The 16,724-nt window shown below is 44.4% G+C and overlaps 1 protein-coding gene across 5 annotated transcripts in view; it reads left to right on the top strand.

Moving 5' to 3' along the window:
- The first annotated feature begins 7,600 nt into the window (after positions 1-7,600).
- The window catches only part of XPO4 (exportin 4), a 103,873-nt gene continuing 94,749 nt past the window's right edge, over positions 7,601-16,724 (top strand). For 4 of the 5 annotated variants that reach the window (XM_027116718.1, XM_027116719.1, XM_027116723.1 and 1 more), the window contains exon 1: positions 7,602-7,729. In XM_027116718.1, the coding sequence (XP_026972519.1) occupies positions 7,661-7,729 (69 nt within the window). In that variant the 5' untranslated portion in view covers positions 7,602-7,660. Of the gene's footprint in view, positions 7,730-16,724 lie in introns of all 5 variants that reach the window. The other variant, XM_027116721.1, reaches the window with a different exon arrangement.

The raw sequence follows: 16,724 nt of genomic DNA on the forward strand, positions 1-16,724 counted from the left end.
TGGGTTTGGCTACTCTGTTCTGATCTTCCACAAATAACTTCCAGAGATCATCTGAATTTTGTTGAGCAGATTTTTTTTCATGTTTCTCTTCTGGCCCATGTAATTTGTACTAAATAGATATAAATAAATGTTGCAAGTCATTTCTTCGCAATAAGAGGTTATATGATCACAGCTGAAACAAAAACAGAGATACTATTGAATATAATAGTAAGAATATATATAAAAATGCTCTTGTGCAAATGTGTTTGGTGGTTTGATTTCCTTTACTCTGGAATATACATACAGAGTAGACTCGCCGGTGCCTACTCCAGTAATAATTTATCCTGAATTCTATACGGAGTTTTAGTCCCAAAGGTACCATAGGTTCTCTGAGTTCCAAGTTCAACCAACAGACAGCAGAGGGAGCCAGATGCTTTTGCAATTGAGATTTGTGCTCACCTTTAGGGCTCACAAGATGTCTTGGCATGCCCTTTCCGTGGAGAGGAAAGTAGGGATTATTATTAAACCACCCGCAAATTGCAGTGTTTTCTTTTCACATTTTTAAAAAATTGAAGTATAGTTGATTACAGTGTTGTGCTAATTTCTGCTGTACAACAAAGTGACTCAGTTATACATATATATACATTTTTTAAAATATTCTTTTCCATTATGGTTTATCTCAGGAGATTGGATATAGTTCCCTGTGCTATATAGTAGGGCCTTGTTGTTTATCCATGCAATGTTTTCTTTATTTCTTTTTATATCTATATATGCTGGGAAGGTGCTGTTGAACCTACACAGTCACTTAGAAGTGATAAATACTGTGCAGATTTCTATGTTAAGGCAAATCTGCATTATGTGTCCTTCCCCTTCCCTCCTCCCCACAATTTAAAAACTAGACAATTGTCAGGGGACCCTGGAATGGCGTGGCTTACTCTGTTCTTGAAACACTGTGGGTACCTACTATTTGTGCATCACACATTGAGTCAACAGAAATATGTCGGACAGCACTGTGTTCAGTGTGTCCATTGAGCGCCACCTGGCACATGTTGAACCCTTCAAATGGAAGCTTGAATGTTTTAAAAGCCATGGGAGTCTCTACATAAATTTGTCACAAGTTTTTTTTGCAGGACGAACAGTATGAAGCAGATGGGATTAGCTGATTCAGTGAATAAGTTCTCTAGTCATTACTTTCCTCAGACTCGGAGAGAAGATTATTTTAAGGCTACGGAAAGAACAGAGTTTTACCTGAAACATGACTTTTCCTTTTACGTAAACAGTGCGGGGACACAGTCGGGCGAGCCGGCGGGGGCCGTCTTTGAGAAGGGGTGGGCTTGCACTTTGTTGGAGGGTACACAGGACCGCAGTCATCACAGGAGGCAGGGATGCGGCTCCAGCTAAGGGTGGCAGTCGTGGGGACCGTGGGACCAGACTGGCCAAGGTTGTTAGAAAAGCAAGCAAGCAGCACTTGCCAAATGCTGTGTTCCTTCCAACCAGACAAACCGGAGGACGCGCTTCCAGATGGCTGCATTCACCAGTGCGGCGGTTCTCAAAGTTTCGTTTTGGATCCTTCACGGTCTTTTTCCTAAATATAAATTTATTTATTTTATTTATTTATTTTTGGCTGTGTTGGGTCTTCATTGCTGTGCGCGGGCTTTCTCTGGTTGCGGTGCGGGGGCTACTCTTTGTTGCGGTGCGCGGGCTTCTCATTGCGGTGGCTCCTCTTGAGGAGCACGGGCTCTAAGTGCGCGGGCTTCAGTAGTTGTGGCACACGGGCTCAGTAGTTGTGGCTCGCGGGCTCTAGAGCACAGGCTCAGTAGTTGTGGCTCACGGGCTTAGTTGCTCCGCAACATGTGGGATCTTCCCGGACCAGGGCTCGAACCCGTGTCCCCTGCATTGGCAGGCAGATTCGCAACCACTGCGTCACCAGGGAAGCCCTCCTTCACACTCCTAACAAGTACTGACGGCCCCACTGAGCAGGCTGCTGGCTGAGCTGTCAGGTCGGGAAAGGAGTTAACAGCGCTCCTTCTGGGCCTCTGTGAGGCAGGCCCCTTGCCCCCCGTGGCTGCCGGGTTTACCTGTTTTGCTGGCATCAGGTCCACGCTGATGACACAGGGCTTTGTCCAGCAGGTAGAGGGATGGATCCAGAAGACCCTGCAGGGAGAGCCCATCCTCCCAGGAAGAACTGAGGAGGATAAAAATGAGACCAGAGGCTTTAAAAAGACCAGAATATTTTGGAATGTTTGGCAAAATATTGAAAGTTGCCATCAATAATGACACATAAAACTCAGGTCAGGGCTTCCCTGGTGGCGCAGTGGTTGAGAATCTGCCTGCCAATGCAGGGGACACGGGTTCAAGCCCTGGCCCGGGAAGATCCCACATGCCGCGGAGCAACTAGGCCCGTGAGCCACAACTACTAAGCCTGCGCGTCTGGAGCGTGTGCTCCACAACAAGAGAGGCCACGACAGTGAGAGGCCCACGCACCGCGATGAAGAGTGGCCCCTGCTCGCCACAACTAGAGAAAGCCCTCACACAGAAACGAAGACCCAACAGAGCCATAAATAAATAAATAAATAAATAAATAAATAAAATTAAAAGTCCAGTTCCTTCCTAACTCCACTAATTAATAACTTGTCCTTTCTAAACTTGTTTCTTCATCTATATAAAGGAGCTAAATTCTGCTTACTTTATAAGGCATTGTCAGGTTCATACAAAATACTGCCTATGAAAGTCCTCAAAAAAAAAAAAACAACAAAAAAACCGTCAGATCAGAGGGTCCAAGTGCCAGTGTTAATGGCACCTGTGTCTGGTTGGAGGATGCTCTCAGGGCTCAAAGTGAGAAGACAGCTGGGTGGAGATGGCAGGACACCTCTGCCCCCAGGCCCAGAGCTCCTGCGGGTCAGAGGACAAGGCCAAACACATCAAGAACATGAACAGAAGCTGCTTCAAGACATTTATAAATTAAATCCCCACTTTCTCAAATCACCCGTTGGCTTCAAATGCGAAGACCAAAGCAGAGCTCTGCTGACAAAGCCCCAGACCCTCTCTTGGGGGCCTAGTGATTGTTCCCAGGGACATCCAGCAGGGATAGCCTCCACCAGCCCTTGTTCTGTCAAAACCAGCCCAGGCGTCACTGTCGGTTCCTGGGTAGCAGCGCTCGAGCCCCTGTGGCAGGGGCAGGGACAGAGTCGCAATTGCTGTTGAGACAAACCAACCCCGTCCCTGGGGGGCCTCCTCCTGGCCCAGTTCCTGGGGACTCACAGCAGAAGCCGGGCCATGTTGTCCTTGGATGTCAGCCCTCTGAAGTCATTTAAGAGCCCCATCAGGCCTGCTTGAGGGGACCTTGGCCCCGCTGCGATCCCCTTGCTGCCTCCACCCTCAGCTCTGCCGGGGCCCCGGGCTCTGACCCTGACGGCCAGCAGCACCCCTGCTGCCACCTCTCCATGACACCTTCTCAGTCTTGCCCCGAGGCGCCCGCAGTTTCCATCTTCCGGGCCCGGAAGCCCCTGCTCTTCGGTGGCCTTCCCGTGCAATGACACCATGCTCTCTTGAACGGTATGGCAGCCTTTCAGATGGTCACTCCTTAGCCGGAGTCTCTGGCCAGGGCGTCAGGAGGACTCCCAGCAGCAGGAGGCTCGGTTAAAGCCTTTGGGAATCTGTGAACAACTCATGTCTTTAGGTTGTTGGGTCGTAGGGACAATTCCAGAGATTTGTCTGGAAAAACAGAGGTCTTTATCACCATCTCAAAAAATTGTAATGGGACGGATGTCTTATAATGTTGAGCTTTATGAGGAAGGTGGCGTATTGTACTTGGTTATTGATTAGAAGCATTTTACTTAATAGGAGAGTTGCTAAGTTTTTACATATCATATAAATTTTAAAAAGAAAGAAAAAGAAAAATAGACTCTATAATTATGGTGCCACCCTGCTGAATAGGGTTCAACAGCATGAGAAAGTCTTGATTTCATGTTGTAAAAGTAAAGTGGTTCAGAAATAAATTTCAAGATGATAGGTTGTGAGAGCAGGAGGGATAAAGCCACGGACTACGTTTTGCAATTACTTCGATATACACACATCAACACTGTGCTATATTAATCAATATTTAGTATTTAAGAACTCCAAAGAGTAACGTTTCACAGACATATCATATGTGCAGAAATACACTTTATGTACAAGAGAACTATTTTAAAGACATATTTCCCTTTTGGTCTCATGTTTCTGTTTCTGGGGAAATATATTAAGTTCCTATAATTTGATACCATAATACTTTCGGTTCTATACTGCTACCTTGAAAGGTTTCAGAACTTTGGGTTATAAGATCCCTTAACACTTTTAGATCAGGTGTCTTCTATATCAAAAGGAATTATTAAGTGTTCCCATCTAATTTGGGCTTTAGAGATGCCTTCTAAAAGAGAGATTTTGTTCTTCTATGGAGTCTCTCAAGTAAAATAGAATAATCTCGCACTCTGTTGCATAATTCATCTATATTCATGTAAGGGCCTCACTGTAGTTTTGATTTGCGTGAAATTATTTTCTTAATTTCCTTTTCTGATGGTTCGTTGTTGGTATATAAAAATGCAACTGATTTTTTAAAATTGATTTTGTATCTTGCAACTTTGCTGAATTCATTTATTAGTTCTAACAGATTTTTGTGGAGTCTTTAGGATTTTCTATATATATGATCACATCATCTGTGCACAGAGATAATTTTATTTCTTCCTTTCCAATTTGGTTGCCTTTTATTTCTTTATCATGCCTAATTGCTCTGGGTAGCACATCCATTAGTATGTTGAATAGAAGTGGTAAGAGGGAGCATATAGTTCGATCCTGTTTTTTATCCCTTTAGCCAATCTATGTCTATTTTTAAAGTTTTTTAAAATAAATGTGTTTATTTTATGTTTATTTTTGGCTGCGTTGGGTCTTCGTTACTGCACGTGCGCTTTCTCTGGTTGCGGTGAGTAGGGGCTACTCTTTGTTGTGGTGTGTGGGCTTCTCATTGCAGTGGCCTCTCCTGTTGTGGAGCACGGGCTCTAGCCGCGCAGGCCTCAGCAGTGTGGCACGCGGGCTCAGTAGCTGTGGCTCGTGGGCTCTAGAGCGCAGGCTCAGTAGTTGTAGTGCATGGGCTTAGTTGCTCCGCGGCATGTGGGATCTTCCCGGACCAGGGCTTGAACCCCTGTCCCCTGCACTGGCGGGCAGATTCTTAACCACTGCGCCACCAGGGAAGCCCCCAGTCTATGTCTTTTGATTTGTCTATGTCAATTTAAAGTAATTACTGATAGGATGATAGCCATATGAAAATTCTTTTGACCCAAGACCCTCTGATAGGATCTTAGGGACCTACTAGGTATTCTGGGACTTAACAAGTGTCCCCAGGCCACACTTTGAGAACTGCTGCTCTAAGGTATTTCATCAATATGTTTATGTTGACAAGATGTTTATGACTTGACAAAAACAAACAAACCCAAACCAAACCTATGTTTCCAAGGAGAAATATATAATATACTCAACTAATCACTTTTGGTTAAGAATAAGTAGGAATAATTTTGCACCCCATGACATCATAGGTGTTAAAGGCATACCCTAAAAGTACAGGGGATGTAATATCTGTGAAATGTTTTTGATTCCAGGAACATTTCGAGCAGATTCTTAGGCCATAAATATTTCTCTTTTGTGTCTAGTGAGAAATTATTGGAATTTGCGCAACTTTCTTCCCTTCTACTTCAGGATATGAAGAGCCTGTGGCTAGGCTGGACTACTACTCCTTACCCCGTCCCGCACCCCCAGGAGAGCGCTACTGTTGCATAGTAAACCAAGAAATAACAAGAGTCAGGCATTGGAGGGGAGGTTAAATTAGTGGGCAAATTCTAGAATCTTCCAACAGTGAAATTCTACAACTCTGCCCTAAAATTCATGGCTCCATTATGGGAGATGTAACTTCAAAATGCTAATTTGATAGGAAGCATACTCATTCTCACATTTAATACTTTTCCTTCTTCCTCTTTCTTAAAGAGTGTCTAGATGTAAAGTTCTTATGTAATTGCACAAAACAAATGCTTTGGAACACAGGGCCCAATCTGAAGCATCATAAGCCTCAAACATTTAATGTCACAAATACTCATTTGTCTACACTTTTGCAGATATATCATGGAACTGCCGTAATTACTATTTGTAGTGGGTAGAGACATTTTGTAATCTTTTGTAGGTTGCTTTATAAAGATCTTCCTTGACTTAGGATGGGATTATGTCCCAATAAACCCATCGTAAGTTGAAAACATCCTAAGGTGAAAATGCTTTTAATACATCGAACCTACCAAACATCACAGCTTAGCCTCCCCTGCCTTAAACGTGGTTAGAACACTTAATATTAGCCTACAGTTGGGCAAAATCATCTGACACAGAGCCTGTTTTAGAATAAAGTGTTGACTGTCTCATGTAGTTTGTTGAACACCGTACTGAAAGTAAAAACCAGAATGGTCTTAACGGTACCAGTGGTTCACCCTCGTGATTGTGCGGCTGACTGGGCGCTGTGCCCCACGAGGGTATATCGGACAGCGCATCGGGACCGCACATCGCAGCCCCGGAAGAGATCAAAAATCGAAGCACGGCTTCCAATGAATATGTAACGCTTTCACACCATCAAGAAGTCGAAAAATCGTTAAGTCCAGACGTCTGTACTTAGTGAAGTATTTATTGAATGCCTACTACATGTTAACCACCTAGTTTCACACAATTCTTAAAGTAAAAAAGGCCATTCACTGCACTCTGCCCTTTTGTAACGAAATAAAAGGTACTTCGTTTCTCAAGCAATAAAAGCCTTGTTAATTCACTTCCTCAACTTCAAGTTGTAGAGATGCCCAATATAAGAAACCCGTTTTTCAATGGAGCTAATAATGCAATTCTGTTGCAGGGACATAAAAAAGGGAAAACCCCAAAGTATGGCTTATTTACCACTGAAAGAAGAGATAAAGGAAGACGTTAACAGAGGAAACTTAACGAACACTGAAATGAACGTGACTTTCTGTGCAGCCCCAAGAAGCAGAACAGCACCAAGAGCTAGAAACCTACGCGTAAGTAGGTGTCAGCTCAGAACAGAACAAGGTTTCCAGCAGTTGGAGCTGGTGTGGGCGCTGAAACAGTGAGGGGAGGAAGGGTGGGTTCCGAGGTCCCCTAACGGACCTTCCCTCCAGGCTCCACACCGAACATCGCTGCTGCGAGGTCCCCACACGGCACAGCGGGGGCGGCGCGCTCCACCGACTCCGGAAGCTAGGCTGCCCGCCGAGGGGGCTCCGGCCTCGTCCCCGTCCGGTGCCCGCAGCTCGGGGCTGTGTGAGGGGGGGGGGGGACGCGAGCGGGGAGGACGCGCGCTCCGCGGGGTCGCAGGCACTTCTAGTCCCGCAGGCCGCCCTGCCCCGGATGGAACGCGGCCGCAGAGGACACGTTCGGGCCGGAGGCGCCCCGGGTCGGGCGGCGGGCGGCGGGCGGGCAAGCAAGCAGGCGGGGACCGGCCCCGGGCAGGGGAGCACCCCGTCGCGCGCCCGCAGCCCTAACCCCGCGACCCCGCGTCGACGTCGGCGGCGGCGACGGCTCCGGCGGGAGCGCGCGAGCCCGGGACGCCGCGCGATTGGCCGGCCGGGCGCCCGCTCCCAGAATGCAGCGCATGGCGCGTCATTGAAGAGAGACCATGATGGCGGCGGCGCTGGGGCCCCCAGAAGTGATCGCTCAGCTGGAGAACGCGGCCAAAGTTCTGATGGTGAGTGGCCGCGTCCCCGCGCCCCGCGTCTGCTGCCTCCGACGGCCCTGCTGCGCTCGGCCTTGGCGCCCGCCGGGCTGGCGGCCGGCCGCGGCCTCCCGGGAGCCCGGGGCTGGAGGGGGCGGCTGGCGTGGCGCAGGACTCTCCCTCCGGCTGTGCGCCTGCCTCCGTGCCCCTGGCCGGACTGTCCCTTCCCTGGGTGTCCGGCGCCCCCGCCGCGCAGCGGAGTGGTGAGCCGAAGGAAAAGGGCTTCTTGCGCCCCAGCCCTCCCGCGCGGGGTCGGGGAGAGGCGGGCGCGAGGTCGGGGGCTTGTGCGCGCCGCTGGGGGGTGGGTGCTGGCCGAGGGCTGGCCCGGCCCCGGTGCTGTTAGCAGCGTTCGTTCCCCTCGTGCCTTCGGGTCCGCGAGTGCTTTCTCCGGCCTGCAGCCACGGCTGGGCAACCGCAGTCGGCCGCACGTGGAAGGACCGGCGGGCGGGCGGGCGGGAGGGAGGGGAATCTTAGGGACCAAGGTCATTGGGGCAAAACTTTGTCTAGTACTGAGCTCTGTGCGGGTCGCGCGTTGAGAAGAGTTGGGTCTACGGTCCTCGTTGACTTCTTTCTTCCCCTTACAGTACAGTGAACAGAGCAATTTAGTGAGTAGGTTATTTACCTACTCGAGGAGTTGAAGCCTTCCACGCAGGGAGTAGAAGTAAGGATAAACCATATTTAGTTACTCAGTAAACTGTATTTGCTGGCTCAGTTTTGTTTTTTGTAAATCATGACTTCCGTGCTTGTAGATCTCTTTGGAAGCTAGAGGCTTATTTGATTTCTTGAATTGACACAGCCTTTCTAAGAATTGAATGTAGCCAGCTTCGTTACCTTTTTGCACCGTTTTTCCCCTTTTGGTTCGGTGTTTGGGTTATGTGTTCAAGCATCATAGTTTAAAATATTTGAACTAATTCTAGCATAGTTTGTAGTTCCTTTTCTCAAGTTTTGTTTTCACACACAACACCAGGTAGCTCATGAAATTTAGCTCATGAAACTGAGAAGCCTAATTAAAAGCAGGATTTACTTGCTGCATTATGAGCGAAGTTAGGTGCATCGTTTTGTCACAAAAACTGACTTAGAGAACGTTTTCAGACTCTTCCAAGTTAAGTCCAGAAAAAACTAGCTACTATTCCCCCTAAATACAAAGTTCTTAAAATCTCTGACTTACAGCGTTTCCTGAAATATCTGAAAAATTTCTAGGAGCTAGAGGCCCCATTTTCATTAGACTTTGGAAGGAGTATGTGACCCCCAAAACACTGCTTTAGTTCTAAGGTCGATAAGGTAAAAATGTGCCCTTCATCATTGGCCTGAGTATTTTTTTTTTTTTTTTTTGCGGTACGGGGGCCTCACTGTTGTGGCCTCTCCCGTTGCTGAGAACAGGCTCCGGACGCGCGGGCTCAGCGGCCATGGCTCACGGGCCCAGCCGCTCCGCGGCATGTGGGATCTTCCCGGACCAGGGCACGAACCCGCGTCCCCTGCGTCGGCAGGTGGACCCTCAACCACTGCGCCACCAGGGAAGCCCCCTGGCCTGAGTGTTAATTAGCATTTGTGCTTGCTAGGACCTTCTGTCTTCCCTGGCAAAGCTAGTTTTATCACCTATAAGGGAGTAGCTGAGAAGAATCGGAATAAATACTGTTAATTGAGTGCACATTGCCTGCCAGATGCTGTGCTTGATGCTTTACACACTTTGTTAATCCTTGCAGCCGCCTTACAAGGTTGAGAGAGAGCTTAAGGTGGCCCAGGTTATGTAATTACTAAGTGGCTGAATTAGGTCTAGAACTCGCATCTGTCTGGCTCTAATACTCGCTCTCTTTCTACTCTACCTTACCACTTCTCGTATGTGTTGTATGGGTATCCATTTACGTACTTTTAAATCTTTCCATAAGAGTATTGAAAAAAATGTTATTAAAAATTGGAAATTCCTGGGAATTCCCTGGTGGTCCATTGGTTAGGACTCCATGCTTCCACTGCAGGGGGCCCGAGTTCCATCCCTGGTCAGGGAACTAGGATCCCACAAGCCTCGAAGCACGGCTGGAAAAAAAAAAAAAAAGGAAATTCCTTTTTGGAAGTGTCCACTTACTATTTAAAAATGTGGAAGAGTAGCGCTTACTGCATGATTTCTCAGTATGAAAGCTGCATTCCATTTTATTATAATCAACAATAATAGCTCACATTTTATTGGGTGCTTACCGTGTGTGAGGCACTATGCAAGCACTTTGCATATATTACCGTATTTAATCATCAGTGACTCTGGTAGTTATTACTTTCATTTCCATTTTCTGGACTAAGGGACTGAAACGTGTAGATGCTAAGTAATTTACCTGGATTTTCAAGGCAAGTAGCAGAGTGGGGACTCCAGCTCAGCTTTGTCTGTTACCAGCCTGTGGTTCTTGGCCTGTGGGGTAGTGGGACTAGAAAGCAGGTAGATTCATTAATTTGAGGATAGCTAAGATTGTCAGATCTCCTTCAGTTACTTAGCATTAGAAGCTTAAAAAAAAAACAGGTGATCGTAGCATTTATCGGGTCTGTGGGTCGGATGGATATCCCTCTAAGGAAATTTTTTTTTCTTTTTTTTTTTTTTTTGGCCACGCCACGCGGCTTGTGAGACCCTAGTTCCCCGGCCAGGGATCAAACCCGTGCCCCCTGCAGTGGAAGCGTGGAATCCTAACCACTGGACCGCCAGGGAAGTCCTTGAGGAAATCTTGTTTGTATAAAACTGCTGTGTATTTTAGCTGTTAATATGTTTTGGGATTCAAAGTAATTAGTGATGTCTTTCACAATTATGTTTGCTTAATTTTTCCATTTGGTAGTCCAAATATTTCTTTCATGAAAATCAGCTTGGAGTTTTAGTGTGTAAAACAATCTCAGGAGATCTTTTCATGCAGAGGTCTTAGGGAGTTCACGATGGGTATTAGAAGGAAATTGTAAGTAAGTTTTTGGGTGCAGACATAACATTTTTGGTAATAGGGTTTATAGCTTTTATCAGCCTCTCTCAGGAAATAGAGACCCTGAAAAAAAAATCTAGTTTAAGTGTTTTGCCTTCCATTCTACGGATGGGGAAACTGAGGTTCAAAGATGTAGAAGTGACTTGCCAAAGGTAGGTCACAGAACAAATTTGTGATAAGAGTGATCCAGAACCTAGATCACCAGACTCCCATTTCAGAACTCTTTTAAAATTTACTTACTCAACCATGTTACTTCTCAAAGTCATATTATAATACTATAAATGTTAAATTTTATTGCTTGATGGGAAATTTCAAAATGTGTTTTTGGTTATTGCAGTTGCTTCACTGTGAACACCTATATTCTTTCCTCTTTAGGTTATTGGATAAGCTGCCAATAAAGTAGTATATTAGACCTTCAGAGTAAAAAAGATGTTTATGGGATTTAGAGATGTAGGTCTCAACATAAAGCCTGATTCCCCGCCCCCCACCCCCAAAGTAGTAATAGGGAGTATTTTCTGTACATGTTTGTGAATACTGCTTAGTCTTCTGATTCAAGACAGTGAGGTTACTTGCTGGAAAATAAATTTGAAGGTGAACAAACTAGAATGAGGAAGGGCTTTTGTAAATTAGTAACAGTATGCACGTGACGCCATCTATTCTGAAAACAGTGTGCAAATGGAGCGTTGTTTAAATAGGTCTTGAAATTTTCTGTTCCAAAAAGATTCCAGTTGTTGGCTTCTGCTTAAGATACCTAACCATGCGTTTTTGAGAGGATATTAAATACATACAGAGTAAGTAAAGTGGACCACACTTCTGTGCTGACATTCTCAGCAGTGAGAGTGACTGTAAGAACTTATAGCAGGTTACAGTTACAGACCTGAGAATTTGGTGTTGCTGATACATTTTATGTCATTTACAAATTATGACAGTAATACTGGAACATGTTATTTTAAAGTACATCAACAACGCACAATGTACAGAATAACAAGTGTTCCCTCCTTTCCCCACTCTCAGTCCCCTTTCCTAAGCAATCTGTATTAAGTTTGAATATACTGTGACCTTATTTCCTATGCTTTTACAATATACATTATGTAGTGCTTTCTGTATAAATGATACACTGTAAATATTATCCTTGATTTAAAAAAATCTTATCAATGCCTTTCTGAATAGTAAGAAATTCAAGCTGTGCAGAAAGGTATATGGGGAAAGTAAAGGCTCCCTAAGCCCCCATCTCCTCTCTTCAGAGGTCACTGTTCCTTGGGTATCCATCTTGAAGATCTCTGAGCATATAAGAGCACACATATGTTCTTTTTTAAAATAATCAATCAATTTATTTATTTTTGGCTGCATTGGGTCCTCATTGCTGTGCGCAGGCTTTTCTCTAGTTGGGGCGAGCAGGGGCTACTCTTCCTTGTGGTGTGAGAGCTTCTCATTGCGGCGGCTTCTCTTGTTGTGGAGCATGGGCTTTAGGCGCGCGGGCTTCAGTAGTTGTGGTACACGGGCTCAGTAGTTGTGGCTTGCGGGCTCTAGAGCGCAGGCTCAGTAGTTGTGGTGCACGGGCTTAGTTGCTCTGTGGCATGTGGGATCTTCCCAGACCAGGACTCGAACAGGTGTCCCCTGCAGTGGCAGGCGGATTCTTAACCACTGCGCCACCAGGGAAGTCCCTAATGTATTTTTTTACATAAATGAGATGGTGTGATCCATATCTTCCTGCACTTTTCTTTGTTGACTTCATTGTGGATGAATTTTAAAGAAGTTTATTTCCATTTTCTCCTTTATGTGAATAGATATAAAATAAAGGATGTGTTAGGATTTTACAGACACCATAATGGAGAAACCTAGTATTCTTTTGTTATTAATATTGCATTTGTTTGAACCATAAATCCAAAGAGTGATTTATTGTCTTAAATTTCCTTGGTTTTGCTCCCCTGGCTCCCTTGGATGAAGGGTTGTCCATAACAAGTGTGTGCAGTGACAATATAAAATAATGCAGAGCACATATGTTAATTGATACTTTATAGGAAAGTAATTTCATATATTTGTTTTAAAGCTGGAATGGATTTTAATAAATCTAAATGCAACTTCAATGAGAGAGATTCATGATTGGTTTTCATGGCTTTTATTTTGGAATTTGGTTAACATTTTAAAAGCATCTGCAAAAATGTGCTGCAGAGCAATCCTTACCATCTTGTTTGATTCACTTATTCTGCAGCATTTCTGCAGTACACGTGTGCTGGGCACGATGCTGTGTATGCTGAGGAGACAGGAGAAACAGGCCTTGTTTTCAAGGAGAACAGAAGTCTAATGGGGAAGAAAGGCAAAACTATTAGCGAGTATTAGGTGATGTTATAATAGGAGCATATGCTGCTGCTCTGTGAGAGTACAGAGGAGGGACGTCTATCTGAGGCTGAGATGGGACCTAGAGAGGGCTTCTCAAAACCTAGGTGATCCTTAAGCGGAGACATGAAGGACAAATTGGAGTTCTCCAGTTGGATAGGGGTGTCCCAGGTAGAGGGATATATTTGTGTGAAGGCCTGAGAGAACCAAGTGCAGTGTGTTTGGGGACTAGTTGAGCATTTATTTTGTGTTTCCTGAGCCCCTTCTATGTATAAGGTATAATGCTTTTTGTATGTGTGTGTGCGTGCGATCAATAGTGCACGTCATAAAATTAATAATTTTGCTTATAGAGTTTACTTTTCATATTGAAAAGATTGATTGTATCGTGTAAGCATTTTTATTTATTTCAACCTTGTCTTTTCATCTCTGCTGTGGCGCTAGATATTAGACTGGCACTAACAGTTCTTTTTCTCAAAAAACTAGGTAACGGGAAATTTTTATTTAAAATTCAGTTTAATTAAATTCGTATTTTGCAGTTGGATTTGTGTCAAACTCAGCTAACTGGAATATAACCAGTGATCCAAAGAAGAAATGTGAAAGACATTTGAAATCATCCATAGATAACCTAAAAGGCAGCTGATAAAATTTAACAGCATTTTATGATTAAAAATTCAATAAATTAGGAAATGATAAACATATGATAAAAATAATTATTTGAAACCACCAGTAAATGGAGATAGTCTTACGAGTAAAAGAGGGAGTTCTAATAAAACTATTATTCAACACTTTCTGAAGGGGAGGGCCTAGCTGATACAGTAAGATAAGAAAAAGAAATAAGGGACTTCCCTGGTGGTCCAGTGGCTAAGACTCCGTGCTCCCAATGCAGGGGCCCGGGGTTCGATCCCTCTTCAGGGAACTAGATCCCACATGTTGCAACTAAGAGTTCACACGCCGTAACTAAAGATCCTGCATGCTGCAACTACAAAAAAGAAAAAAAAAGATTCTGCCTACCGCAACTAAAGATCTGCATGCTGCAACGAAGACCCAGTGCAGCCAAATAAGTAAATATCGGAAAGAAAAGTAAAAAGATCATAATTTGCAGGTGATATTCAGAAAGAAGAAATCCAAGGAAATTAACTAAAAGACTATTACTAGAACCAATAGTTGTTTGGTAAGGTGGCCAGATATAAGGCAAATAAACCAATTGTAAGATTTCCTTTATACCAACAATGGTCAGCCTGAAAATGGAAAAAAATCTCATTCTGTTAAGAATAAAAACTGGAGGAATAAACTGTAGGACACTATTTAATAAGAAATATACAACATTTTTGTGACAAAAACTAGACAGCTTATTTGAAGAATGTAAAAGAAGATCTGAATTAAATGAAGGTTGTGTTCCTCAATTCAAAGAGTTAATCTGGTTAAGGTGGCAGTTCCTTCCTCATTAGGCTATATACTGAATGTAATATTAGTAAAAATCCCTCTTCCCTCCTCACCCTTTTTTGAGGTGGGAGAAAATCTTGACTGATTAATTAGAAAATATATATTATCTGGAAGAATATTGCATGACAGTAACAAAAAACGTTAAGAAAAAGAAGAAAGGAGGGTTTGGGGGAGTTTGTACCCGTTATATTGAAATGTATTCAGAAGCTACAGTAATTGCAGGGTTGTGGTGCTGGCGTGGAAAAAGAATGGGAAGTTGGAATAGAATAGTGCAGAAACAGACCTGTGATTGAGACGATATTTCAGGCTGTGGATGTATGGAGATGGACAGCGTGTGTGGACGCATAGCAGGCTGCACGTTTGGGAGATGGTCTGGAGGTGTGTTACAGGAGCCTTGAAAGTCTGCATGCCCTCTGACCCAGCTGTTCCACTTCTGCCCCTTCACTCAGCCTCCCGAAATACTTGCATATGGGAAAAGCACTTACTGTAGTGTCTATATACCTTGCTGTAGCAAAGAACTGAAACAGTGTGCATGTCTACTTGGAAGAAATTGTGGTAAATAAAACGTGGTACTCTGTATAGTGGAATATTATGGAACTTTCAAGAAATGTGGGTCTAATATGTGATAGTTTTTTTTGTTTGTTTTTTAATTTTTTGGCTGTGCCGCATGGCATGCGGGGTCTTAGTTCCCTGACCAGGGATCAGACCCGTGCCCCCTGCAGTGGAAGTGTGGAATCTTAACCACTGGACCTCGAGGGAAGTCCCAAATTTAAGTTTTGCTTTTTGGAACTTTCTGGAATTTTTTCCCCAAATATTTTCCATCTGTAGTTGGTTGAATCCTCAGATGTGGAACCTGTGGATTCAGAGGGAAGATGATAATTATTTACAAGTGTAAATTGTAGTACATTTACAGCTCATGATTCTTGCAGAACATTTTTTCTAAAAAGATTGAACTCTTCACATAAATCAGTTTCATGTGAGTTTGAATTTAATTTTAGGTGTAAATTTATGAATATTTTAATGTTCCGGTGACAGTTATTGTTACTTGCAGAGGTTATACAAGAAACCACAAGTAGCTTAATGATTTGTATGTAATTAAAAACGCCCATTTATGTATCCTGTGGTTGTATCTTCAATTGTAGGAAAAAAGTAAAATTGTCTTCCTCATTAATAAATGGTTCATACAGAGCTTTATGTTAAAATAGCATTCTTCTCCATTGAGTGTGACAATCTCTGAATTTAATTTCTATTTCTAAACCTGTAGATGTTTGCTTTGCTGTAGCAGTTTGAAAATCAGAGATTCTTTTTAAAAAATATTTGTTTATTATTTGGTTGCACTGGGTCTTAGTTGCGGCAGGTGGGCTCCTTAGTTGCATCTTGCCAGCTCCTTAGTTGTGGCATGTGGGATCTAGTTCCCTGACTAGGGGTTGAACCCGGGCCCCCTGAATTGGGAGCACAGAGTCTTAACCACTGCGCCGCTAGGGAAGTCTCCAGAGAGAAGAATCAAACTTTTTGAAAAATTCTGATAACTCCCTGAAATGCTTTATTGTGGTGTCCGTGTGTACATTTTTGTTTTGTAGTTTACTGAGAAAGTTTACTGACTTCCTGTCACAGTGCTCAGGCTGGAGAGTTAATGTCTGTGCAGGTGCCTCAGGGATGGGCTCTGGGGAGGGAGATGCAAGCTGGCCTCGCCATGGGTCCGGGTGCTGCTGCCTGCTTGGGCCCAGCTCCCACCCTAGCCACCTTGACCCGGTGCCCCAGGCTGCCTCGAGACACGTGCACGTGTGCCTGGCCACCATCCTGTCCTCACTACTCCCATGCACGCTCCATTGTCCCATTGGGCTTCGCTTACAAAACACAGGTTCAGAGATAAAATGATTAAGAATTTCAGGATGGCGAGCGCAGAGTATTGCATTAAGCATGGGGCCCTGTGGAGAGTTGGGCCCCATGCTACTGCCCCGGTCACACATTGAGGAAGCTGGCCTTGGGCTGCGCAGACTGGGCATCCGTCCACACGTTGGATCTGCTCTCTCCTTCATGAACCTTACACGCATGGATTCCCTTGGCTTAGAACACCCTTCTCCCTCTTTTGCCTAGTTGACATTTAATTTTTCAGATCTCAGTGTAGGTGTTTGCTTTGACAGGAAAGTCTGACCGCTCGGAACTAGGTTAAATTCTCTTCCCGTGGCGCCATCTGCTTTACTAACATTGATGGCATCCACAGTTTTCTGCTGCTTATTTGA

The sequence above is a fragment of the Aethalodelphis obliquidens genome, unplaced genomic scaffold (genome assembly GCF_003676395.1).
Source record: "Aethalodelphis obliquidens isolate GAN/ISIS:26980383/991018 unplaced genomic scaffold, ASM367639v1 scaffold16, whole genome shotgun sequence".
Classification (NCBI taxonomy): Eukaryota; Metazoa; Chordata; class Mammalia; order Artiodactyla; family Delphinidae; genus Aethalodelphis; species Aethalodelphis obliquidens.